The following is a 27,795-nucleotide window of genomic DNA, read 5'->3' on the forward strand; positions in this document are numbered from 1 at the left end:
GCCCCTGTCTGTAGAATAGGATTTGTACGCCGGGATATCTCCGCAGCTCCACAATACTTCATTTTGAACCCCTCAGTTTCCTTTGGTCCCACTCAGTATGTTGTCATTTATCAGACTTTATAAATTCCCTTTTGTCTGTCCTGTAATCACTTTAACCTTAATGGATGTGATGTCGCTCTGTGTAAAGAAATGTAGTACAGAGGCGTTAACCTACAGTACAGCTGATGTGTTGAAAGCACTCTTTGTTTAAGTTCACCCCCTCCCCACACACACACACACACACACACACACACACACACACACACACACACACACACACACACACACTGACCCCCCCCCGTCAGTCAGTCAGCTGACAGTCAGCAGTGAAAAGCGCTGTGCCGCACATTTCCCATAATGCCGAGCTGCAGCTGACTCAGGGTTCCTGTGTTTTGACTCCACTTCCCATCATGCCGTCTGGCATCTGCCTGTCAAGGAGCTCAGGCATGACTCAGCAGTTATTCAGTTGCTGAGTCGGTGGGAAAATAACTTTATTGATGTGGAGTGGAAAAAATTAATCCTGTGTCCTCTGTCCGTTTTTAAATAAAGTTTTATTGAAATTTGTTTATACTGGGAGTCCACAGTTTAATTAACTTTCTTATCAACCTAAAATACTTTCTGTAAAATGTAATTAAAGGTTGCTTGATTATGACAAAAAATATATAAATTGATATATTATTTTGGTGAATATTATAATCATATTAAATAGGAATTGAATCATGTACTTTGGAAATACTATAATTTATTTAACACATTATTATTATTAATAATAATAACAAGTATTATAATTTAACGCAAAAAGAAAAATAATACAAAAATAAATTATAAATAATATATAAATACATTTAAATGAATACAAAATCTGATTCAATAATAATATGTTGCATTTATTATTATTTTAAGAATTATTTTATCCGTTTTACTGACTTTTAAATATATTTTCACCGAAGAAAATACAAAAAGAAATTAAACATTTAAATAAAAACAAATAATAATATATCAAATAAATTAGATATAACATTTAATTCACTTTATTGCACTTCCACAAGCGGCGCAATACATTTTCTATTGCATCTATTTTGTTTTTCTTATCGTCTAAAGACAAACATGTACTTGGAAATAATCGCCCAGCCGTAGTCAGTCCATAAAATATAAATACATTATCTTTACTGTGCTGATAATATATCTAGTTAACTGCAGACTGTAAATGACTGCGCTTGTCTCTGTGATGCCGGCTATATTTGAATAGCATGTGCACGGTGATTTGCATCCTATTTGTTTTCTATGAGATCATCAGAACAGAAAGGCTTCTTCTTCTCTTTCTATCACCTTCAGCTGGACTTCTGTCACCTAATATTGACCTTTTATAGATGTGAGGAAATAAAATAATGCTGCATATGTTTTTAGATGAATGTTGTTTGCTGCAACACAGTGACATCACTATGGAACACTTGCGCTCCTATTGGCTAGCGCTCCAACACATTGTACGTGATAGGCTAAGGGGCGGGACATCTCTAAGGTGTTGTTGACCAATCACAACAGAGTCGGCCAGCTAACCTATCAGAGCAGACTGGGCTCTGGTTTCAGACAGAGGGTGAAAAGAGGTGCTGCAGAACAGGCAGTATGAGAAAAATAAAACCTGAACATCAGCAGGAGAGGACTCTTTAAAGTAGAGACACTACATACTGATATACACCTGAACATCAGCAGGAGAGGACTCTTTAAAGTAGAGACACTACATACTGATATACACCTGAACATCAGCAGGAGAGGACTCTTTAAAGTAGAGACACTACATACTGATATACACCTGAACATCAGCAGGAGAGGACTCTTTAAAGTAGAGACACTACATACTGATATACACCTGAACATCAGCAGGAGAGGACTCTTTAAAGTACAGAGACACTACATACTGATATACACCTGAACATCAGCAGGAGAGGACTCTTTAAAGTACAGAGACACTACATTCTGATATACACCTGAACATCAGCAGGAGAGGACTCTTTAAAGTACAGAGACACTACATTCTGATATACACCTGAACATCAGCAGGAGAGGACTCTTTAAAGTACAGAGACACTACATTCTGATATACACCTGAAAATGAGAAATTAGGGAGGTTTGATGAAGCAGCAGTTTTAAAAAAAGATTTCTGCAGAATCCTTAGAAATCCTTAACTTCCTCCCTACCCTCCCCTGTGAGTCGTGGACTTTAAACTCTCACATTTTATGTGGTGGGTGTTTGTCGGGTCCTCGCTGCAGCCGGGCCGTTTGTTTGTGTGTCTCTGGGCATGTTGTCATGGTGACCGCCCAGTGTTCGCTGCTCTGCGGCATCTCAAACGACGATCGCTCTCTCTCTCTTTGTGGCGACGAAGCTCAGCTGCAAGAGAAGATCTACTGCCACTTTGTCACTGTGACACACACACACACACACACACACACACACACACACACACACACACACACACACACACACACACACACACACACACACACACACACACACACACACACACACACACACACACACACACATGAATATGCATAACAGCCACCACACTGTAAATATCAGAGTGTGTCTGCACAGTGCTCGTGATGAAATAAAAAAAATATATATATATACTTTTTACATTTTAAGTAAAATGTCTAATAAAATATATTTAAATAATGTGTTTACAAACATAAGAAGTAAATATAATAATGTGCAATAAAAATATAAAATACAATACAAATATTTCTAAAAAGATAAGAAATTAAAGTAAGAATAATATTGAAATGAATAAATAAAATAACATATTTATATAAACAAAAGTAAAAATCTTCACATTTTACTTCAATTTAGGTAAAAGATCTGAGGACTTCATCCACTTGGTGCTTTTGTGTACAGTCTCTCTCTATTCAGACAGTGTGTGTGTGTTTTTGTGTGTGTGTGTGTGTGCGTTTGCCTCCACGTGCGCGCCCCTCGTGCACGTTTGGTTCGCTGAAGCAGCAGCCAGCAGAGAGATAAGTGTAATGGGATGACGGTGTTGAGTCGGCAGTCTGCATTAACTGCCTGTTTGCTGCACCTGAGAGTGTGTGTGTGTGTGTGTGTGTGTACAGTGTGTACTGTGTGTATCTGGAGTTGGAATAAGTCAACAGGAAGAAAATGCAAGAGAAAACTGCAGAGGACAGGAAAAGCAGCATCATCAGCTTCATTGAATTTTATTGTTTGCACCATGAAACAAATCAGCAGGAACACATTACCAGTGCTGGGTGTGAAACCTCCAAACATCCTGAGGACCAATCAAAGGGACAGTGTGTCTATAGCATGAACACAGAACACTGCGTAGACTGTAGATCTGAAATGAGTTAATCTGGAAATAATTAATTGGCATCATCAAAATGCCTGAAAAAGGCTTGTTTATGCTCTAATGTGAGGAAGTCTTCTGTTTTGTAACTTAGCAAACTTAGTATCCAGTGAGCTTTAGACTCTTTAAAGTAGAGACACTACATACTGATATACACCTGAACATCAGCAGGAGAGGACTCTTTAAAGTAGAGACACTACATACTGATATACACCTGAACATCAGCAAGAGAGGACTCTTTAAAGTAGAGACACTACATACTGATATACACCTGAACATCAGCAAGAGAGGACTCTTTAAAGTAGAGACACTACATACTGATATACACCTGAACATCAGCAAGAGAGGACTCTTTAAAGTAGAGACACTACATACTGATATACACCTGCACATCAGCAGGAGAGGACTCTTTAAAGTAGAGACACTACATACTGATACACACCTGAACATCAGCAGGAGAGGACTCTTTAAAGTTGAGACACTACATACTGATATACACCTGAACATCAGCAGGAGAGGACTCTTTAAAGTAGAGACACTACATACTGATATACACCTGAACATCAGCAGGAGAGGACTCTTTAAAGTAGAGACACTACATACTGATACACACCTGAACATCAGCAGGAGAGGACTCTTTAAAGTAGAGACACTACATACTGATATACACCTGAACATCAGCAGGAGAGGACTCTTTAAAGTAGAGACACTACATACTGATATACACCTGAACATCAGCAGGAGAGGACTCTTTAAAGTAGAGACACTACATACTGATATACACCTGGACATCAGCAGGAGAGGACTCTTTAAAGTAGAGACACTACATACTGATATACACCTGAACATCAGCAGGAGAGGACTCTTTAAAGTAGAGACACTACATACTGATATACACCTGAACATCAGCAGGAGAGGACTCTTTAAAGTAGAGACACTACATACTGATATACACCTGAACATCAGCAGGAGAGGACTCTTTAAAGTAGAGACACTACATACTGATATACACCTGAACATCAGCAGGAGAGGACTCTTTAAAGTAGAGACACTACATACTGATATACACCTGAACATCAGCAGGAGAGGACTCTTTAAAGTAGAGACACGACATACTGATATACACCTGAACATCAGCAGGAGAGGACTCTTTAAAGTAGAGACACTACATACTGATATACACCTGAACATCAGCAGGAGAGGACTCTTTAAAGTAGAGACACGACATACTGATATACACCTGAACATCAGCAGGAGAGGACTCTTTAAAGTAGAGACACTACATACTGATATGAACCTGGAAATGAGTATAATAGGCCCATTTTACATTACAGTGCACTCCACCATTTTGTGTCTCATAATTTGTCTTTTATTTTGGTTGTTTCTTGCGTCTTTGTTGTCGTTGTATATCAGAGCTCATTAGTGCTTCTTAAAGAATATAGATATGTTCCGCCGTCTGTCTGAGACTTCATCACAGACTGTAGTTTTCCTTCTCTCTACCATCATGTCTCTTACCTCCCACTCACAGCTGAGGAGTGTTCAACTCTCTGTTTTCCAGATGCAGGAGAAACATCTGCAGAGCCTCATTGTGCTGCATCAGAAACACATCCTCTGTCCTCGTTCACCTCTCAAGTCTGTTCTGGATCACAGTTGGTTTTTTATTTGTAGGATATTACACACATCTGATATCATCATCACATCATCTTTATTTACTCCTGCCAAGAGTGTGTGTTTGATATAAAAAGTGATGAAGATCGTTCAGGGGGGTTTTTCTGCATTTCTACACAATAAACTATATCTTTTTTAAGTCTTTTAAAACCTCACACTCCTGTCCTCTCTAGAACCGATTAGTTATATTTGATTGAATCACACATGCAAGTCATATCAAATGAATGGTGGGGATAATTGTAGGTTCCTATCATGAATAACGCCCTAGCTTATTTAGGATGTTATTCTTTATATTTGGACAAAATTAATGCAATCTTCTTGAAGTTTTCTGTACATTTCTGTCGTCAGTCTTGTGCTGTAGGTGTTGAAGTTACAACAGATGTTTTCAGGTGATTACAAGAAGAGTTATTGTCAATGCAACACCAAACAAAACGTGCAGATTACAAGGGGTTTGCACATAGGTTGCACGCCCTGGAATATAAATGTGTACCATGTATTCTCTGCTGCTTTTTGCTATAAAACATCAGATTTATGCAGGATTTAAGAGGGGTTTAATGTGCACAACAATTACAGTTAAAAGTATTTAAAGTAAAGATTCCAGTGAAAGGGTTAAAATGTGGTGTTCAAGCCTCCTGCATGCATTGTACTGTATATCAGGAGAGACGGTTTTGAAGTAAGAATACATATTTATTGCCAGGAATACACAAATGAATGTAATGGAGTTTTGGCGATTAGGCCCCGTTGTGCAGGAGTATCATTCGGGAGGGGAGAACCGATCCGATGAAACCCCCCGGGGTCTACATACTGGTGGTGGTGAATGGATGGTTGGGTTCGGTCTGAAGGGGAGGGGCTTAGCTTGACCCTGGATCCAGAGGGACAGGAGGTGAAAGGGGGTGGAGGAGGGTTGCGTCGAGTCACCTGAAATGACAGCTGTCAGAGGGGGGAGAGCAGATTTAAAAGGGTTAGCGGAGCGCTATGATAGGCTTGTGAGAAAAGAGCGAAGTGATTGGTTAAGCTCGGGAGTGACGCCCCCGATCACTTATTGAGAGGAGAGAGAGTAGTAACATGGAAATAGTAAATGAATGAGAAAAGACGGTCTTCCTGGTTGAACTTGCGCTGAGCTTCATATGTTCCTGCTTCTCCTTAATTTAAAGGTCAGCTTTGTTAAAGGTAGGGTAGGTAAGAATGGAGAAACCAGCTCGAGTGCGCTAGAATTTGAAAGTACGCAGCCGAAAGAAATCTGCCCCTTCCTTCAGACTTCCTTACAGAGCCCCTCCTCCAACACACACGAACGCGCACATGACCAATGAGGGCACGAGATAAGTTTGTGCACAGATGGAAGGCTGACAGGCAGGTAGGCCATCCAGTTATTTTAGCCGGGCCGGCTCAGGTGATTGGTCGTGCTTTTTACAGTACTACGGCTTCCACAGATGACATTTATTTATGTATTTATTGTCAAAGCATTTAAGATATTCATTGCTATCGGGATGTTAAGAGCATTCCATGGAATATAACAAGTGTTTCTGAAGTAAATTACCTCCCCCACCTTTAAGGAACTTTGTTTTTGTCAGTCTCATTTGTGTACTGGTCAGACGGGTTGAAGAACACTTCTGTAAAAAACCTTTTTTCAGGCGTGAATCCACTATTTGCAGTAATGTTATTGAAAATAGATGATTTTTCTGCCAAATTCAAGCTCTTTTTAAATGTTTCAGAAAATAGTTATGACACAAGGATTATGAGACGATGTTTGTGTGTCTTTTTGTGTTGCTTTATGGTTATTATGAGTCTTTATTTTGGTGGTTTGGCTGTTTTCTGTCAATTTATGGTAATTGAGTGTATATTTGGGGCCATTTTGTTACTTTTTAATGACCGTTTTGTATATTTTTCTGTAGTGTTTTTCCCTCTTTGTCGTCATTTTTTACTCTCTTCTTTATATGTGTCTTTGAGTGACAGTTAGTTAGTTTTAGGCCAGGGGGGAGGGGACACGTTCATGTTCAGAGATGACTACGAAACAGCTATTCAACTCTAGAACAGTCCTTTTTAATCTTATTAACAGAAATACATTTGAAAAGTTGTCTTCTTCTGTATCATTGATACAACCTTGAGCAAGGCATGTCTCTGCACCACTCCCCCTCTTGGGGTGGAAGCACAACATTTGTTTTGTGTTTGCAATTTATACTCCTGTTTTTTTGGGGGGTTTCATGGGGAACTTGGAGATGTCTCTTCCTGTGTCTGACCCTTCAGATCCGGCTCTCTGTGAACTCGCTGGTATCATCTGAGAGTCTGATGCCCCTTTCACACCATGCGGTTCCAGGGCCGGTTCGGAGCTAGAGCCTGATAAGCACAGGTTTTTCCTGTTCACACCGCAGCGGAGCCGGCTCTAAGCACCGAAAACCGGTGCTTACCAAGCACCAAAAAATTGTCGGTCTAGAAGCAAGAACCGCATACGTTGGAGGCGGGGGCAGGGGCGGGATCAACCTGAGCAATAACAGTTTATGGCGCGTACGGCAAATGAAAGTTGTAACAAGCAGTAGCGCTGAGCAAAGTGACTAGAAGGCAACCACACACTTATATAAAAAAAACACACTTTATAAAGTCAGGCAACACTAACCAGGCTTCGTGTGATTCTGTTTATTTGTACCTTACTTTGACCATCCGTTCGCTGTTCTTGATCATTGTGGAGAGCAGGCAGACGTGTTGTTTTGTATTATAGTAGCTATCGGATGGAATCAATACATATGATGGGCTGTACAGGTTGTCATGTCCGACTATCACAAGTAGAATCATAATGAAAAATACACCGGTAAAATGTGCCTGTAGAAAACGGCTTATGCCACAATAGGATAGCAACAAGTAGTCAAGACAGCCAGTTTAACTTCGGTTGCTATGCTAACATCACCCATTTTATATCAGAGACACTTTCATAACAGCGTTGTGATGCCAAACAGCGTCAATTCAGACTGACACACATTCACTTAAGGGGAACTGGGGATATGTATCAGCTGCTTGTGTGACAGTCAGACAGTGAATACTTTAGAGCCGTGTGAGCTAACCCGGAGCTAACGGGAGAATAAACTCCCGTTGAAGAGCAGCCAGCACTGCAGCGGTCGGTAAATGCCGCTGAAACACATTAATAAACAATGAACCACGGCACTCTGGAGAAAAGTATAAGGGTTGAGAAGTAGTTATTTAATTTAATCTGGCTTCGTATGATTAAAAGCAACACGATCATCGACCCGACGCCGTTGGGGAGAAAATCAGCGATGTAAACGGTGACGTCATGACGCAGCCGCGGCAGCACCAGTCGGGCTCTGGGCGGTGTGAACAAAACGGGGGCTGAAAAGAAAAACCGGTTCCGAACCAGAAGAGCTCTACCACGGAGCTAGAACGGGAACCGCGTTGGTGTGAAAGGGGCATGAGAGGAGGAAGGTGATGGAGTTTAGTTTTCCTGGCACCACAAACTATTTCCACCCTCACTCTGTCTGTTAGCAGCAGAAATAAACTCAGTGAAACGACACTTCCACTTCCCTGCAGAGGCCCGATTCCCCCCAACTCTTCCTCACTCAGCTGGAGCCGTGGAGGCTTTAATGCTGAGGGTTTGATTCCTCTCTCCTGCTTTATTAACCGTTCTGTAGGCTGGAAACACATTAATATCAATGTTTTTCTTCTATTTTCTCCGTCTGTTTCTGGGGTTTTGTCGGGACACGAAGCTTTGTGGCGTTGAAAGCGTCTCCCTGCTCTGCCTCTCGTCTCCTCTGGGCTCAGATATGGCTGCTGGCTTGTTTCAGACAGGATTGTACTAACATGGAGCTGGCAGAGAGGCAGGAAATATTTTCCTAAGTGAGGTTGATTAATGGAGTGAGGAGAGAACAAGGGGGGGAGAAACAGGAGCGAGGAGAGGGAGAAATAACACTAAATGTGATTGCAAGGGGTGGGTGATAAATCTAACATCACAGTATACGTTATTCTACATCACAGTAACGGTTTATATCATTATACAGCCATTGTTCTGTACACTTTAACTCTCTATGACAGTAAACTGGATATCTTTGTCGAGAAAACAGGACATTTGAGGACATCATTTTTGGCTTTTATCTCAAGAATTTCTAGTAAATGGATCTTATTTTGGGTTGTTGAGCCAAAGTCAAGAGCATAATAGTGCATGATGCATAAAAGTTTGACATCTTGTAAAAGAGATTGATGTCCCTTTAACCACACGGTTTATGGTAGTGGCTTGTTATATCAGCCTTTGGTGGTGGTTGCTGTACTTTAGTAAGGAAACACTACAAATGTTCATGTGTTCGTTCAGGTAATACAGTAGTAACCATAATAATAATAATAGCTTGGATTTATATAGCGCCTTTCATGGGACCCAAGGTCGCCATAGATTGTATTAACCAGACTGCACACTCTTACTGTGAAATGCAGAGACGTCATCAGCAGGACCTCACATGCTCTCCAATACGGGAGAGGATTAGGGCCACATTTTTTTTATAGATCCGAACAAAAGATATTTTTTCTGAATTTTAACTTAAAGGGGACCTATCATGCAAAATTCACTTTTTGATGTCTTTTATACATAAGTATGTGTGTCGGGGAACTCACGCAGCGTCAGAAAATAAAACCCTTTCTCTTTTCCTCCGTACCCAAATCTTTAAAAACCGGGGGTACAACGAGCTGATACAGATTTGCTGCCGATATTACGTAATTTCGGATGGTGGACCCACAGAAAGTTGCTATCAGAAACAATGCCTGACGTGTTTTGGACGTAATCTCGTCTTTGTTTACAATTAGCAAGCTTCGCTAACACTCAGAGCTAACCTGTACTGGAGAGCTCATGTGTTTAAAAAGCAGGAAATTAAAAAAAGAACTCGCCTTGTGATAAACCCGCAAGAGAAAAAGCATTTGAGCTCCATACTGTTTCAGAAATAATCCTTGATGTGGTTTAGAACAGGATGGCGTTTTATCACAGCAGAATTTAACTTTATCTCCGGTAGCATTCTGAGCAGGCATTAGCTCCGCCTCCTCTTTTTTAATTTTCTTTAAGCTAAGGACCCAAAATCCGCGTTTCTCTAACAGGGCTGGAACAGAGGGGTATGAGCAGTATGAGGCATGGCTACAATGGGGGATCTGTTTGGTATTTTAAGCAAAAAACTTCACAGACATGTTTTGTATAGGTATGGCCCTACAATATATGTTTCCAATATAGCATAATTGATCCACTTTAAATTCTGACTTATTTTTTCTCCGAAAAAAAGTTAAAATTCAGAAAAAAGGTCAAAATTCAGAAAAAAAACTAAGTTCTGAAGAAAGTCCGAATTTTTATAAAAAAGTCGACAACAAACTTTAAAAAAGTATAAATCATGAAAGACAGAAAAAAATCTGAATTTTGAGAAAAAAATCAAAACTGACAAAAACAGAGTCCTGAAGAAAGTCAGGATTTCTAGAAAAAAGTAAAAACTATAAATCCTCAAAGAAAGTCAGAATTCTTATTATTCTTAAATTATAATCTCAAAACATTTTGAGAAATAACTTTTTACTTCTGAAAAAAATATAAAATGGTGGAAAAAAAGGCAGAATTCTGAGAAAAAAAATCAAAATGTTTCCCTTTTATATCCTATGTAGGAGATCCTCCTGAACCTCATGAACCGCCTGCAGTCAGTTTCACTTTGACGCGCTGCACTCAGAGCGAAACAGACAGAGTTTAAATGAGAATATTTCTGGTTGTTGGCGAGCAGGAGTCAATCTCACAGCTCTCAGAGATTCACAGCACATATGGCTCTGACACAAATTGTACGAGGACAGCAGGATCACACATACAGTACCCACTATACACAGAGAAGTTGTGTATTTATACTGCAAGCTGCCTGGAAGCTGCTCCACTGCTTTAGGTAATGATGCTTCAAGAAACACTTTCACTGTGTAACAGCTGTTTACATCACATGCTGAGGTCTGTGAAGCTGTTTTAAGGCCCTTTCACACAAGCCTAACTGAGTCTGTTTTAATCAAATGTACACACACGGTGCAGAAGATGTATATTACAGAAGTATTACAGCATATGATGCCTGCTCTTTCCTGGATGTGTTTCTTTAAGGCATCTTTTCTGCTTCGAGTCAAGATTTTCTGTAACTCTTTGTCCTATTTTTGGTTCAGTCTTGCTGCAGTAGGTGTTCTAGTTGCAACAACTGTTTTACATTTCACGTCACAGCTAATCCCGACAGCCTCATGCATTCATTGTAGATTCTCCTGCTCTTTATTCCAGTAAAGGTCAGCAGAGTGTGTGTTATGAATGCTGGTGTGACTGTATTTTCTTCTTGCAGTCCACAATACTTACACAATAGTAGGACACAAACAAAAAAAGACCCCTCCGCCTCTTCCACATAATTCACACATGACTACTACTTCTTTCTGGTCGATTTGTGTCTTAAGTGGTTATATTGTGCATTTTTTTCTAGCTTCTTTGCAGTCATATTGTGCAACTCCATGTTTAGATTACCATATATATGTGGCCATATTGCCCTGCCGTAACCTGAATACTCTGTAATATTCAAATGTTACGTAAAGGCTGTTTTCTGTTGGTTCGGTTTCTCACAGTATTTCTGTCCACGCTGGACTTTCGGCCCCTCTTTCCGTTCCTTTTTCCACTTTCCACTTTCCCACCACTTACTGTAGTTCAACGCATCCAAAAAATTACCGAAAGGAAACCCAAATGCTTTTAGGGAAATGTCATTTCTCCAAATTTTAGCAAAGGGTAACTGAGAACGATGACCTTTAATATACCTATTATAATTCTGAAAACTGGACACAGACAAAGGATCTAAATATATTGTGTGATCGAAGGAGAATGTGTTTTAAGCTGATACAAATAAGACAGTTATATTAAAAAAACAGCTGAAAATGTCAGAAGGCTTTTGAGTCGACCCATGAAGAAGTCTGGGAGTTCACAGGAGGAATGTGGGCTTGTTAAATGTGCAGGAAGGAGGGTATGAGTTTGGCTCTGAGGCTGAATTAGCCTCCTGCAGCTCCGCTAACTCTCCGGGTCACGGTGCAGCCTGCAGACACCTGCGAGTCACATGACCTCTGAGGAGTGTTTGGTCAACACTGCTGACCCTTCAGGTGTTCGGGGGGGGGGGGGCGCTCTGCGGTTCACGACCTGGAGTTATTGCTCCACTGGCTGCAGCTGCAAGATTAATGCATTGAGTGTGTTTTTGTTCGTTAGACTGAAATAAGGTCTGTGGTTAACACAAGCTGAAGAGATTTAAACGCTTTGTTCTACGACATAAAATACGCCTGTAAATACCCCACTGGTGAATTTAAAAATGTTGGTAGCTAACAAGGGTCTAAATGAGACGACTAAACGTCATCACGCCGAACGTTAGCCACCTTTAGCTTAGCGGTGGTGACGTGAAGTCATGTGACCGTGCTATAGTTCCTTTATAGCCAACATTAGCCTCCTTTAGCTTAGCGGTGGTGACGTGAAGTTATGTGACCGTGCTGTAGTTCATTGATAGCCCAACATTAGCCGCCTTTAGCTTAGCGGTGGTGACGTGAAGTCATGTGACCGTGCTGTAGTTCCTTTATAGCCCAACATTAGCCGCCTTTAGCTTAGCGGTGGTGACGTGAAGTCATGTGACCGTGCTGTAGTTCCTTTATAGCCCAACATTAGCCGCCTTTAGCTTAGCGGTGGTGACATGAAGTCATGTGACCGTGCTGTAGTTCCTTTATAGCCAACATTAGCCTCCTTTAGCTTAGCGGTGGTGACGTGAAGTCATGTGACCGTGCTATAGTTCCTTTATAGCCAACATTAGCCTCCTTTAGCTTAGCGGTGGTGTCGTGAAGTCATGTGACCGTGCTGTAGTTCCTTTATAGCCCAACATTAGCCGCCTTTAGCTTAGCGGTGGTGACGTGAAGTCATGTGACCATGCTGTAGTTCCTTTATAGCCAACATTAGCCTCCTTTAGCTTAGCGGTGGTGTCGTGAAGTCATGTGACCGTGCTGTAGTTCCTTTATAGCCCAACATTAGCCGCCTTTAGCTTAGCGGTGGTGACGTGAAGTCATGTGACCGTGCTGTAGTTCCTTTATAGCCTAACACTAGCTTTTTACTTCAGAAATCATACAGTGGTGTTAATATGTGGAGATTATCCTGCTGAACTAAACGTGTAAATATCATAAACGTTTGTTTGACTCAGAGATGTTTTTTTCTGAAATCACATGGAGAAATCATATTGAACCAGGGAGATGATGCATTCAGGTTCAGCCTGTAAAAATATGTCATCCCTGACACTTGAATGCCCGATTAAAATGGTTTAAAATCACTAAATTGCAGGAAATGTTCTTATAAAATGCATGTGTTTTGTGTCCTTAATCACATTAATGTGTTAGAGGCTACTGTTGGCTACCAACAGGCTTGGGGTGGACAGTGACATCAACACTGTACAATTCATTTTTACATGACTGCAGTTTGTCTTACTCAGCACAACATAATAAATTGTTGAGGTGGAAACAAATAAAACCTGTACACTAAAGATCGTTAAAGGAGAAATTAATTTCCCTATGTGGAGTAGGTAATACACAGAGTACAGAAATAGGCTTTTTAATGTGGTTATTTTATATGAAATATTAATATATTGTACAACAGAAAATTTACATGACTGATATCGTGATGGAAGATTTTTTGGCGTATCGCCCGGCGCTAATTCACTTTAACTGCTGACACCGCAGCTCCTGGCCTAACAGTTTAAGTCCTTGGCAGGCCTCTAAAGGCACTATTGATCAGGCCTAATTGAAATATCTATGTGCCTGTTGGAGCTTGCATTAAATCATGGCAAACTTCAGAGAAATACAGAACATCTTGGGCGTGTGTCTGCACATAAATATCCAGCGCTGCGCTAACCGGTGCAGATAAAACACCATATAATAATCTTCTGCAGGATCCTTTTTACTCCACCACATGCCAGCACACATCTGAAACCAGGCTCTGCTCTTTATTGATAGCCGTGCAAACCTCATGCCACTTTATTTTTAAAGACTGATCTCATGGAGGAAGTTCCACAAGTGTGCCAAACTGGTGGCTTTTAAGTGGCTTTTGTTCGACGTTAGCCAGCGAGAGGACAGTGCGGGCTTTCATAAACGCCAGGCTGTGCTCCTGCAGGTCCTCGGGTGGAAACATGGAGTTTCAGGGTGTAATTAACCCCTGGAACCCATAAAGAGGCGTTCACTGCAGGGTGCATGGCTCGTCATGCCAGCCCCTGTTTGGGCGGCTTGTATCCGGCTCCAGATGTTTTCCGTTAGCATGTTTGCAAGCTGGAGAATCCGAGACACGCTACACCTACTGTAGACAGTTTACAAAGCTCCAGTGTGTGGACAGAGCTGCACACACACTTGTTAGCATGGCAGGGAAAGGGTGGGAGTGTGTGAATAAAGCAACAGGAAGCATGTTTTATTAGTCAACAGGTCTGGTGCAGATACAAAACAACACACACCGTGCTGGCAGCGATTCAGTGTCTCGCCAACACACATTCAACACTGATTTGAGATGTTAGCATGAGCGCTAACCACAGCCATCTGCTGCTCTGTTAGATGTTGGTCCACCACTCTCAACAATTATTAGATGGATTGCCATGACATTTTGTACAGACATTCATGGTTTTCAGAGGATGAATCCCAGTGAATTTGACCTTTTTTTATCATACGTCACCATGAGTTGACAACTAGTAAAGTATCTCCTTAGTTGTACTCATTATCTCCCAGTTTGGTTGTGTGTCTGGGCCGTTGTGTGTATCCATCGATCTGTTTAAAGCTAATATTGTTTAGCCTACTACTGGACCCAAAAGCCTAATATGTTTTGTGTTGAGTAATGACTGTATGCTCAAGGACCTGTCTTGGTTGCTCTGATTAAATGTGTTTGAAAAACCTCTTGTATTCACTGTTAGACATCGTCGACTGCTTCAGTAGCAAAATACAAAAAAATAGCCTTACTGTACGTCGTCTGTTTTTGGACACATTTTGGCCTTTGTTGTGTCAAAAAATGATATTGGTAGAGAAGTTTCGTCTTATTTAGAAAGGGAGTACTTGCAGATTAAGTTTATACATATATATCATTCATATACACACATTATTAGGAAGTTGGGAACGATACGAGATGAATAAATCCTGGTTTTTTGTTAGCGTTGCCACCATTTTGACTGTAGGGAGTGGACCATAAAGTGAGATTCAACTCAATCTGCGGGACCATTTGTGTTTTTACACATTCAATTCTGGTTTACTACAGTGGTACGAACCTTAAATAAACACATTTTCCCCTGATCTAATTGCGATATATGGATCAGAAGGATGCCTAAATATCATATTCATGATGCTGGTTTGTGAAAGTCTAAAACTGCGATGCTAGCTGACATACAGAGACTCTGTTAGCATCACAATCAAAGTTGCTGAACACTTCAACACCATGGCCTGCTGAGAGACACGTACAGTGTTTGATTAAATGTCCACAAAGACAGTAATTGATGCTATTTGTTCTCTTGTTTCCGCAGACATTCACAGCGTGGTGTAACTCCCACCTGAGGAAAGCAGGAACGCAGATCGACAACATCGAGGAGGACTTCCGGGACGGACTGAAGCTCATGCTGCTGCTGGAGGTCATCTCAGGTAATCAGAAGTTTACTTAACAGGATTACTGGGAACAGAACGGTCCCCTGCTGAGTCTGGAAATCAGGAGCAGTTTGACTTTTGGGGAAATATTTGCTGAAAGTTAGAAGAAGACGTTAGGTTTTAGATCCAAACCTAACGTCTGTGTCCATTACAGTGAAGTCAAAACATCTTAATTTGTTGTACTATTATGTATTTTCAAGTTGATATTGGGCAGTAGTGATATGCTTCTTCTAATCTAAGGGTGTTTCTCAATGTCAAGGACGCTTGCTTGGTAGCACATGTACCTCCGAGTCACTTCCTTCAGAAGCGAGGCAAGAATCCTTCCTAGCCTCGGAAAACGAAGAATGCTGTGCGATTATGGCAAAAATCATAATCACGATTATTTTTGGTCAATAATTGATATCACGATTATTAAATACGATTATTCATTGACTTTGAAAACGTCAATTTATTGAACTTTAAAACAAATTAAAATAATAATTTGAACAGTATCTGTTTAACTGTTGATTACCCTGAACGTATAATTCAACTGAAAAACCAATAAATAAAATAAATGATACATTTATATTTACATTTACATAAATAATATCAAAATAATAAATACCAATAAAAAAGATCAACAAATATTTTGGAGCGCACTTCAACAAGCTACTAAACATATATAAATATGATAAATAAATTAGACTATAAAATAAATTAGATCAAATATGTCACAACCAAGCAAAGCAAAATAATCGTTTTTTTCGATTATGTTGTTTTTGTAATTGTGGCAGGCGAAAATCGTAATTGCGATTAAAAAAACGATTAATTGCACAGCCCTAGTGGAACAGGCTATCAGGTGTGCAGGTGTGCGTCATATGCGAGGCCCCGCCTTAAATGGAGCGCGATTTCTGCCAAAGATTTTGGAAATTGGTCCGTGCGCAAAGCATTGTGGGGATTTTAAGACCGCGGAGGATACACATGTGCAGCCTCGAAATTTCCCGCACCGAAGGACGCCGGGCTCGGTAGAATTCCAAGGATCCTGGACATTGGAACAGTCCTTCGGCGGGACTCGATGACGTAGCATCCTTGAAATAGTGGCTCTGGAGGAGCCTTCCTCGACATTGAAAAACACCCTGACTCTCTGCAAGGAGGCGAAAAATAGTACTGCCAAAAATGCCAAACTAATGCTTTTAAAACAAGAAATATCACGTTATGTTAAAACAGTTTTACTCATAATGAGGAAAGTTGTGCACAAGCAAAACCTGTAACCTTAATACCAAACCTTTCTCATGCAAGTTTAACCTCGGGATCATTTCTATTCTGTCACATTCACGTAACTTCACACAGCTGAATTCATCTGCTCTATTACAGCAGTATTTACCTAAATAAACAGAGTTTGCTTGGTTTTAATTGCAATAAAATGGATCAAAAGGAGGCCGAAATAACTACATCATGATACTAATTTGTAAAAAGTCTGATTCATGCTTTGCCAGGTCTGTCGAAAGACTTTTAAAATGCTTTCTTAATGCAGTTTGGATGAATCAGGGCTATGCTAACACTGTAGCTACACTAACAACACTCAACATAATGTAATTTAAACTACCAATGACTAAGTTAATACACAGATATCTACAAACTTTGTTACTTGAAGATGAAATAACTCAAACAGCATTTAACACGTTTCATATTTTTGTCAATTGTGACTTTATCAATAACCTTTTTTGAGTATTTTATGATTCAACAACGCCAGGAAAATCTCAACGCTGACAGCCATTTGCAACATAGCTTCCCACAAATGTCTTACTTAAGGTGAACATTTGAACTTGTGCAATAATAGGAATAAATTAATAATTTGTGTAAACGAGTATTCGCTTAATGCAGGTTCAAAATCTTCCTCTTTGCATTGACTTGGTATGAAATGCAAATGGGAAATGTCTTTGATTTTGGCACCACTTATCTTATAAAAAGTTATTTATTTTAAATGAGAAACTGCCAGACTTACCCATGATCCTCTCTGTCTGTGTGTTTTCCTCTGCAGGTGAACGCTTGGCCAAACCAGAGAGAGGCAAGATGAGAGTCCACAAGATCTCCAACGTCAACAAAGCGCTCAACTTCATCACCGGCAAAGGAGTGAAGCTGGTGTCCATCGGAGCCGAGGGTGAGTGGAGGATCTCTCTGTGGATCTCTCTCTCTATGAATCTCAGAGAGGAGATCACCGTCACCTGACCTCACAGGAAGTGTGTTTACATCTCAGTGTCACCGTTTGATTTCAATTAGGCCCAAAGGCAAATCTCAACATTTAAAAAAGATTTCACAAAATTAAAAAAATACATATTGTGATTTATTTTTCAAACATAATGTCAAGATATTTAAAAAAACAGTAATAACATTTCTGAAAAATATACAACAGTTAACAGTAAAACACCACTAAATATACAACCACTTAGACAGTAAAACACAAAAAGACCATTTCACTTTTTTTTTTAAACAAACATTTCAGAAAATATAAAAAAATAGAATCAGAAAGTATTATTTAAAAAATACCAAACAACTACCAGAAAATAACATAAAAAAGAAATACAAAAGAAATCTGAAAATAACATTTAAAAAACACAAAAAAATTCACAACAATATTACAAATAACATAATAAAAAACACAAATACTTAGGACCAAAAATAATGTAAAAACATTTTATAAACACTTTCAGTCAACTTGATTTTGAGTTTTGACCTTCAGGGCCACCGTATCACCAGTTCCTCTCCTGTAAATAGCTGTGTATATAAACCGCCCCGCTGTGGTTACCATGGCAGCGCCGCTGTCCGCTGAGCTCTTTAATGAGATCCTAGACGCTCTGCTGCGTTCTCTGAGATCTCGGGATCAGCAAAACCCCTCAGGGCTGCTCGTTGTTTAGTCAATAGCTGGAGAGAAGAGTAAACACTCACTGTCTGTCTGTCTTTATATCTCACACACACACACACACACACACACACACACACACACACACACACACACACACACACACACACACACACACACACACACACACACACACACCCCTCACACACTTCCTCTGGAGTTTCAAATGTGTGCTGCAGGAGTCAAGAATGTTTACAGGCTCTTAAAGGATCAGCTCAAACAAAATGCATGTTTTCCTGCTGATCCCTCTTGGTATTTAGCCATGCAGATATTATAGGTTTGAGGTATTTGTATCGCCCCAGAACAACACTTTTCATTGTGTTGCTCAAAGCATTGAAATATGATATTTTTGAAAAACTTTGCAGGAAATTGTCTTTCAAGAAATGTTGTGCTCAGAAACCTCCACTAACTTGACTGTAACCAAAACCTGCTGGAACTACTTTCTACCAAATAAATAGTCCCAATAAAAACTGTTGATAAATGTCTTTTGTATACCCTTTTTTAATAGGGTTCCTCCCTTAAGTAAATGAATTGACAAACTGGTCATTTCGAGCTCATTCAACTAAGATTTCTATAAATAATTAGTTATATTTTAATGCTTTTTTCATGCAGACTTATTTCCAAGATACTTGATAAACACAAGATTTAAAGTCAGGCTTTTGCATGTTTTTCGGTGGAGAAACTTAAAGGAGCCCTATTCTAATCCTGCAGTGTGTTCTATAGGTCTTAGTGTATGTAAATGGTCTGCAAAGGCTAAAATCCCTGTGTTCGCTGAGAGGGCCCCTTTAATTTATACTAATCTATTAGTCAATAACATTTAAGTGTTGCTTGACTAAGAGTTTCTCTATTCCCGCTTTATTGAGATGGAAACAGAGATTTCCGAAGCAGACCTCTTAACGCTTCAGCACATAATGTCCAGACACCTCTGCATGTTGGAGTAAAACAGGGAAGCGTTGACCCTTTAAATAACATAAACCTGGCAAATGAGTGAATCCATGTTAAACACACAGGGGATCTGACCTCTGACCCCGGCGTTTAACCTCTCTGTGTCTCTGTGCCTGACACACACACGTTGGAATCAGGGTTTCCGTTAGCCGGTAATTACCGGTTTTTAGCTGGTAAAATTTATTAAAAACCGGTAAATTAAAAACCTGCCGGTCAAAATGTCCGGTAATAATTCGGGATGCTCCGATCGATTGGCAGCCGATCATTATCGGCCGATATTCACTCTTAATAGTTTGATCGGTGCTCTATAAAGGCCGATCAGGAGAGCTGGATCTGATCGATATGGACATAAACGAGAGAGAGAGAGATCAGATCAGCTGCTGAGTCAGACGGAGACACGCAGCTCTGCATGATCACCTGAAGCCCCGCCCACTGTTTAGCGAGCTGCATCAGAAACTGACGGGCTGAGAGAGAGAGAGAGAGATTTATTGAAAAATGAATCTGAACTTTTCGATCTGTTACGATTATAAACTGAAGCAATATAAAAATGACTCCCATTAACTGAGTTTTAAACATCAGCGTATCCGGTCATAGTCCGGTAATTACCTGCTAACGGAAACTCTGCCACACAATTCTTATTATTATTATTGAAACATGACCGGTAAGTTTCAAATTTGTCCGATAAAATAAATTCTTTCCGGACATTTGACCGGCAAGAAAAGATCCTAGCGGAAACCCTGGTTGGAATATATCCTTGGTTAGGAAATGTTTTAAAACCCTAAACTGTGTGAAATAAAATCAGCTGACTGATGCATAATCCTGCTACATCTCCATGAAACTCAGATCGATGAAATAATGATTTCACATATTTTACCTCATGATTCACTGTGTGGGTTTTAACGCCCACGCTGCAGAAATCCATATTTATGAATTCATTACTGTCTGATGGTGAGTTTTAAACTATTATGAACTTTTAAAACAAGTAGGGCAATATCATGTTTTTCCAAATACAAATCACCCTGCTTCCAAAACTTTCTAAAGTGCCGGTCAGTGTCTTGATTGTGTTGACAGTATCCAACATTTTCTTGTACCAACTTACATTTCTATACAGTTCAAACAGGGGACGGGTAGCGCAGTGGGTTGTGCGTAGATCATGGGGTCACAGGTTCAAACCCCACTGCAGTCAGCATGTCGTTGTGTCCCTGGGCAAGACACTTCACCCCAAATTGCTCCTGTGGGGATTGTCCACAGTATTGAGTATGTAAGTCGCTTTGGATAAAAGCATCTAACAAGTAACATGTCATGTAAAACGTCACTTAAAGTTGGGGTTGATACATAGAAAAACTGTAGTATTGTTAACTTAGTCTTTGAACAGATCATCACAAGTGTGTATTCTTTAGTTTGCTTAAAAAGCTACGTTTATGTGTAAAGAATGCACTGTTGTTTTATATCTTAAGGCAAATATCGTGTTAGTATTGTTACTGAAACTCAGGTGCCGTGTTGGCAATACTATTGAAAAATCTGAAGCCATACCAAGCTGTAAGAAGTCAAAACTAAGGCTGATAGTTGCCCTAGAATAAATGAAAAATGTAACTATTCAGGACTATATTTTAATAACCAAATAATCTGTAGCGTAAATGTAATCTATAAAATCACTAAAGTATTAAATAATGCTTGTCACGTTTTCCAGAGCCAAAATAAATGTCTTTAAAAAACTTTCTGATGAAGCTAAAATGAATAGATCTGCTATCAAAGAAGACATCTGAGACAGTGGTCATTTAATCTTCTGTAGATCAAAGATGTGTAAGGAGTTATTAGAGTGATCTTACAGAAGATCTTCTACATTTGTTTTAAGAAAATAAGACAAAAAAAATGACCAAACATGGAGATTATTTTTCTTGCACAAGAGTCGGAAGAAAAGCTCTTAAACCAGACCGGCATTCCAGACAGATTATCTCCTGAGATCCCTCCTGGTGGAGCGGATCTCTGCTCCCTGCCGTTAGCCTTCAACCCTGGGACTATTTTATTATTTTTTTATTTATTAATTCATTTGTTATTTATTTATTATTTATCTTTTTTATTTAATTACAATTTTTTTTAAATTTAATTAATGTTACATTCTGTTTTACTGGAGTGATTCAAGCCAAATATAGTCACTTTTTTCTGTGATTTTATTGAAAAAAAATGGATCAAAAGGATGCCAAAATAAATACATGATTTTATTTGATTTAACCTTTATTTAACCAGGTGAAAACATTGAGACAAAATCTCATTTACAATGTTGACCTGGCCAAGAAGGCAGCAACGTTACACGTTCTTACACATTACAGAGACATGTAAAATACAGAGAACACAACTAAGTAAACAAAAGACGAAAAGCAGTCACTACATTGAGCACATTTGGGAGAGTAAGAAAGGTACACTACTTATTACTGCAAGAGCAGCTGGTGGTAAGGACCTCAGACAACTTCAATTTAAAACAGGCTATAGGGACAAGTGCCATCAGTTTGAGGCTTGATTGAAGGTCATTCCAAGACCAAGGACCATAATAAAAAATACTAATTTTTCCGCATAGCAGGAACCTGGAACCGTATCCAGGCACTGGTTCTGAGGTAAGAGTCACAAACTGGAGCAAATCTGGCACATATATACAGTGGAAGCTTTCCTAAAATGGCTTTGTACAATAATAAAAAACATTGCTGCATCCCACGCATACTAAGTGAGGACCATCCAGTTAGGCTATACAGTGTGCAATGATGAGTCCTATAGGGTGCATTTGATATGTATCGCAGTGCAGCATGGTAGAGTGGGTCAGGTTTGGCCAAAACAGTGGGACAGGCAAATCTATAGATTGTATCACCGTAGTCAAGCTGGGACAGGAATAAGCCAGAGACCAACCTTTTACGGGAAGAAGTTGAAAAACAACGTTTAAGTCTGTAAAGGAAGCCAAGAGTGAATTTCAATTTCTTAGTTAGAACTTCAATGTGGTGTTTAAAGTTTAGATTTCTGTCCAACCAAAAGCAGGTTCTTGAAAAATCTGAATTCATCAGAGGTGGGAGAAGTACTCAGATCTGGTACTTGAGTAAAAGTAGAAGTACTCAGATCTGGTACTTGAGTAAAAGTAGAAGTACTCAGATCTGGTACTTGAGTAAAAGTAGAAGTACTCAGATCTGGTACTTGAGTAAAAGTAGAAGTACTCAGATCTTGTACTTGAGTAAAAGTAGAAGTACCAGAGTGTAGGAATACTCTGTTACAGTAAAAGTCCTGCATTCAAAATGTTACTCAAGTACAAGTAGAAAAGTATTATCATCAAAATATACTTAAAGTGTATATATATATATATATATATATAGGAGTTTGTTGTGGGTTTGGGATAAAAGAAGAAGGGGGGGGTTAGGGGGGTGACGTTTCAAAGGGAATTAGCAGGATTTGTGTGTGTGTGTCATTCCCCCCCCCCCCCACGTTGATCAGTCATGTTCGTCAGGGCTAATCTCAACATGGATCTGCAGCTTCTTTCTGCTTCTTAATTCAATCCGAGCCGCTCTTCACGGTGTGTTACATGTTCAGACAGAGCCATGTTGCACTGGGGAAGAAGAGGGTGTGTGTGTGTGTGTGTGTGTGTGTAGGGGGGAGGGTGGGGGTAGCTCGTCCCCTGCGCCCGATTGGATTAGAGGGAGAAGCGAATGATTGTTGAAGGCGAGCAAACAGGGTGACATGTTGAGGGGATTTTCATTATCGACATTGCAGAGAGGAGTTCATTCACAGCCTCTGTCTGCACACACACACACACACACATACATACACACACACATACACACACACATACACACACACATACACATACACATACACATACACATACACATACACATACACACACATCGCTGACTGACAGCCTAACGAGTCCAATTATCGAACTGAATCATTGCACGTTTCATTCAGAAGAGATTAGAGCTCAATAGGATTCAGATGCATGAATGGAGCGGGGACAGCGTTGCCAAAGCGCCAAACAATTAAGAGATTATAGTGAAAATAAACAATGTAGAGTTCATTTTAATCAAGGAACATGCAGAAAAACTATTAAAAAACTGTTATTACTCACTGTGTTATTTCTCCAGCAGTAAACACAGCCTGTGTGAATAACAATGTTTCCAAGATTTCATGTTGAATTAGTGCCAAAATGTTCTTGTCTTCAGGACTGTTTCATATTCATGGGTTTATCTCATAGCTGTTATGAAAAGCCTTTTCCTGTGTCCTCCTGTGTGAATTAAATCCTGGACAAATTCAAAGTATTTTGTGCAAAATGGGCATTACAGTTTCAAGTGAAATTATAACGAGAAAAACAAACGTACACTGAATATGTTAACGTGCACACACAGGGTCATCAAATTAAAATGTTATTGAACTAAATATGCAAGATCAGAAGCCAACTACCAACACTTATTTGTGACATTTTCTAAGACTTCTAGGCATTAAACTTTAGTTTCAACAACAGTATTTATTATATATTTCAGTGTAAAGCATATCCTTTCACAAACGTCTTAATATTTTTTAGAAACAACTGTTTTAAGGCACCTTAGTTTTACCTGTTGAAGCCCAGTGGGTGTTCTGCACTGTTTGTCATTTGTTATCTGTTTTGTTCGTACAAATTCAGCAACATTTCTTTACAAGTTTGGACACAAATGGTATACCAGGATTGCGACACTAAGAGCATTTCCGAAAAAAACCTTAACACTAACAACTTTCTACTTGTAAAACTACAAATACATCTTTCCAGGGTTTATGTAAAAAAGTATAAACTCTGAATTTTAAATAGTTCTTTTTGTGTTCGTCTTTCAGAGATCGTAGATGGCAACGCTAAGATGACCCTGGGAATGATCTGGACCATAATCCTCCGCTTCGCCATCCAAGACATTTCTGTGGAAGGTGTGTGTGTGTGTGTGTGTGTGTGTGTGTGTGTGTGTGTGTGTGTGTGTGTGTGTGTGTGTGTGGTGTGTGTGTGTGTGTGTGTGTGTGTGTGTGTGTGTGTGTGTGGTGTGTGTGTGTGTGTGTGTGGTGTGTATGTGTGTGTGTGTGTGTGTGTGTGTGTGTGTGTGTGTGTGTGGGTGTGTGTGTGTGTGTGTGTGTGTGTGTGTGTGTGTGTGTGTGTGTGTGTGTGTGTGTGTGTGTGTGTTGTGTGTGTGTGTGTGTGTGTGTGTGTGTGTGTGTGTGTGTGTGTGTGTGTGTGTGTGTGTGTGTGTGTGTGCTGTTGTGTGTGTGTGTGTGTGTGTGTGTGTGTGTGTGTGTGTGTGTGTGTGTGTGGATCATTGCCACACGCTTCTTGTTCACTCCTGTTATTGTAAAGAGCTGCTCTCTGTCCTCATTTGCATGTGAAAGCGCTTCTCATTGACTCACTGTCCCTTCTCTCATTGAGTGAATAGACTGCACATATATCACATACTGTATGTAATGCATGCTGATTACAATATGAATGTTTCACACACTGCTCTTTTGCTCTCCAGACAGACCAGTACCTCTCCTCGCTGAACACATATAATGCACTTACTGAGTAATCCAATTTAAATGTCAGGAGTGATCAGCTGTGATTTGCTCGGCTTCAGATTCCAGCGCTGGGAGTTTTTAAGTATTTCATTTAAATGTTTGGGCACAACAACGTATAATAGACTCCTCTGGATAAGTAGAAACACTTTCCATTCACCTCCCTTTAACCCAGCTGTAAACAGGGATTAGTGAGAGTTTTTCATAATAAAAGCCAGGGTTTTTCAGAATAAAAGCCTGCGTTTCTCCACAGAGACGTCTGCCAAAGAGGGGCTGCTGCTGTGGTGTCAGAGGAAGACGGCGCCCTACAAGAACGTCAACATCCAAAACTTCCACATCAGGTGAGGAACACACACAATGAGCATCAACAGAAACATCAGGATACTTTATTTATCCCGGGAAGATTGGGTTTGTTGCTCCGTTTTAGAATAAATAAAATAGAATAAGATAAAATAGGAATATTTATATAACTGTAAGAAGAAACATTTGCAATAATACATTTAAAATGTGCAGTAAAAATTGAAATTGAATACAAATATTTATAAAACATACAGTATTAAAGGTGGGGTAGGTCATTTTGGAGAAACCAGCTCGAGTGCGCTAGAATTTGAAAATACACAGCCGGAACAAATCTGCCACTTCCTTATAGAGCCCCTCCTCTGATTGGTTGTGCTTTTTACAGTACCACGGCTTCCACAGATGACATTTTTTTATGGATTTTTTGTCAAAGCACTTAAGATATTCATTGCTATCGGGATGTTAAGAGCATTCCATGGAATATAACAAAAAGTGTATCTCGAGCCGGTTTCTCAAACTTACCTTCCCCACCTTTAAGTGAAATTGTGGAGTAAAAATATAAAATGAAAAAGTCTAAATATAAATCTACAAAAATAAAAAGGGAAAGTAAAAAACATTGTACTACAATAAATAAAAACAATAGTGATGATAGTCATTGTGTCAGTTGTCTGGAAATACTGACCAATAGGATTTAGCCTTATATCCCCACAGTGGGTTATTTATCCCTCAGTTTTACGTCACAGGATCTGTGTGTGTTGCATTATTGAGAGAAGACGCTGTGATCCTCAGATGAAGATGAAAGAGGAGAGAGGAGGTAGAGTAGGGTAGGTCATGAGGAGAGAGGAGAGGAGGTCATGAGAGGAGAGAGGACTTTGAAGTGGACATCAGTCAGGAGATGAGAGGAAACATAATGCCACCCCTCCTGCAGGGATGACGTATGTTCATAGTCTGACCCTGAAGGCAGCATCTCTAAAAGGGAAAGAGAAATAGGGAAAGAAGTGAAATTCCTCTCTTCTTTCCTCCGGTCATTATGTTTCACCCTCATCACACATGTCTCTCTGTTTCAGCTGGAAAGACGGGTTGGGTTTCTGTGCACTCATTCATCGACACCGTCCAGAACTCATCGATTACGCAAAACTGCGAAAGGTGAGCCAGTTATGATTTTATATATTACATATTATATGTGATAAACATATAGAGAAGACACACACACACACACACACACACACACACACACACACACACACACAGGAACACACACACACATACACATTACATACACACACACACACACACACACACACACACAGGAACACACACATACACACACACACACACAGGAACACACACACACACACACACACACACCCACACACTCTCTCTCACACACACACACACACACACACACACACACATATACATACACACACACACACAGTAACACACACACACACACACACACACACACACACACACACACACACACAGGAACACACACACACACAGTAACACACACACACACACAGGAACACACATACACACACACACACATACACACACACACACACAGGAACACACACACACACACACACATACACATACACACACACACACACACACACAGGAACACACACACACACATACACACACACACACACACACACACACACACACACACACACACTCCTCCTCAGTTATTCCAGCACACGTTGAGCTGTATGTTTGATATGCGATTGAAGTGGCAAAAATCTTAAAAAATAGAACTAGTAGAAATAGAACTCCATCAGCGATGGTTCCAGGGGGAAATCTTGGTTTTATATCTGCTGTTTCTCAGGACGACCCGATGACCAACCTGAACACGGCCTTCGACGTCGCTGAGAAATACCTGGACATCCCCAAGATGTTGGACGCAGAAGGTGAGCAAACAGTCAAACAATGATGAGAAAAAACTGACTTTAACCTGCATTAAAATACCAAAGTATTCCCTCCAAGAAGTGAAAGAGACCAGACATCTTCTATAACACCTGACAGTGATTACCGCGCTCTGCAGAGGTGTGAACACGGAAGAGCTGCACGTTGTTTCTACACATTCCTGCAGTGCTGAAATGCTGACTCATATCTCCGTTTTAGGACTCATTCCTGCAGCTCTCTATACTTGAGTTTTGATTTAGAGACCCCTAGTGGCAGGAAGATTCGAAGTATGCATTGAACACATTGAAGGCACATCTTCATTCATATTTAATGTATCCTGAAACGTGAAAGTGTATTTTCTGCTGATTAATTTCTGTGTTTTTGCAAATCCCATCCTCACATCATCACATCATCACATCATCCCATCATCACATCATCACATCATCACATCCTCACATCATCACATCATCACATCATCATCACATCATCATCACAT

At 40.0% G+C, this 27,795-nt stretch overlaps 1 protein-coding gene across 1 annotated transcript in view; it reads left to right on the top strand.

The window, feature by feature from the left end:
* Window positions 1-27,304, top strand: part of LOC117481351 (alpha-actinin-1-like) — a gene marked incomplete at its 3' end in the record, with an annotated part of 43,772 nt that extends 16,468 nt beyond the window's left edge. The window contains 6 exon segments of the mRNA XM_034129005.1: window positions 15,592-15,706; window positions 17,730-17,849; window positions 24,393-24,479; window positions 25,345-25,432; window positions 26,456-26,534; window positions 27,223-27,304. Coding sequence (XP_033984896.1) covers window positions 15,592-15,706; window positions 17,730-17,849; window positions 24,393-24,479; window positions 25,345-25,432; window positions 26,456-26,534; window positions 27,223-27,304 — 571 coding nt within the window.
* Between the last annotated feature and the right edge of the window lie 491 nt (window positions 27,305-27,795).

This window comes from Trematomus bernacchii, unplaced genomic scaffold, assembly GCF_902827165.1.
Source record: "Trematomus bernacchii unplaced genomic scaffold, fTreBer1.1, whole genome shotgun sequence".
NCBI lineage: Eukaryota > Metazoa > Chordata > Actinopteri > Perciformes > Nototheniidae > Trematomus > Trematomus bernacchii.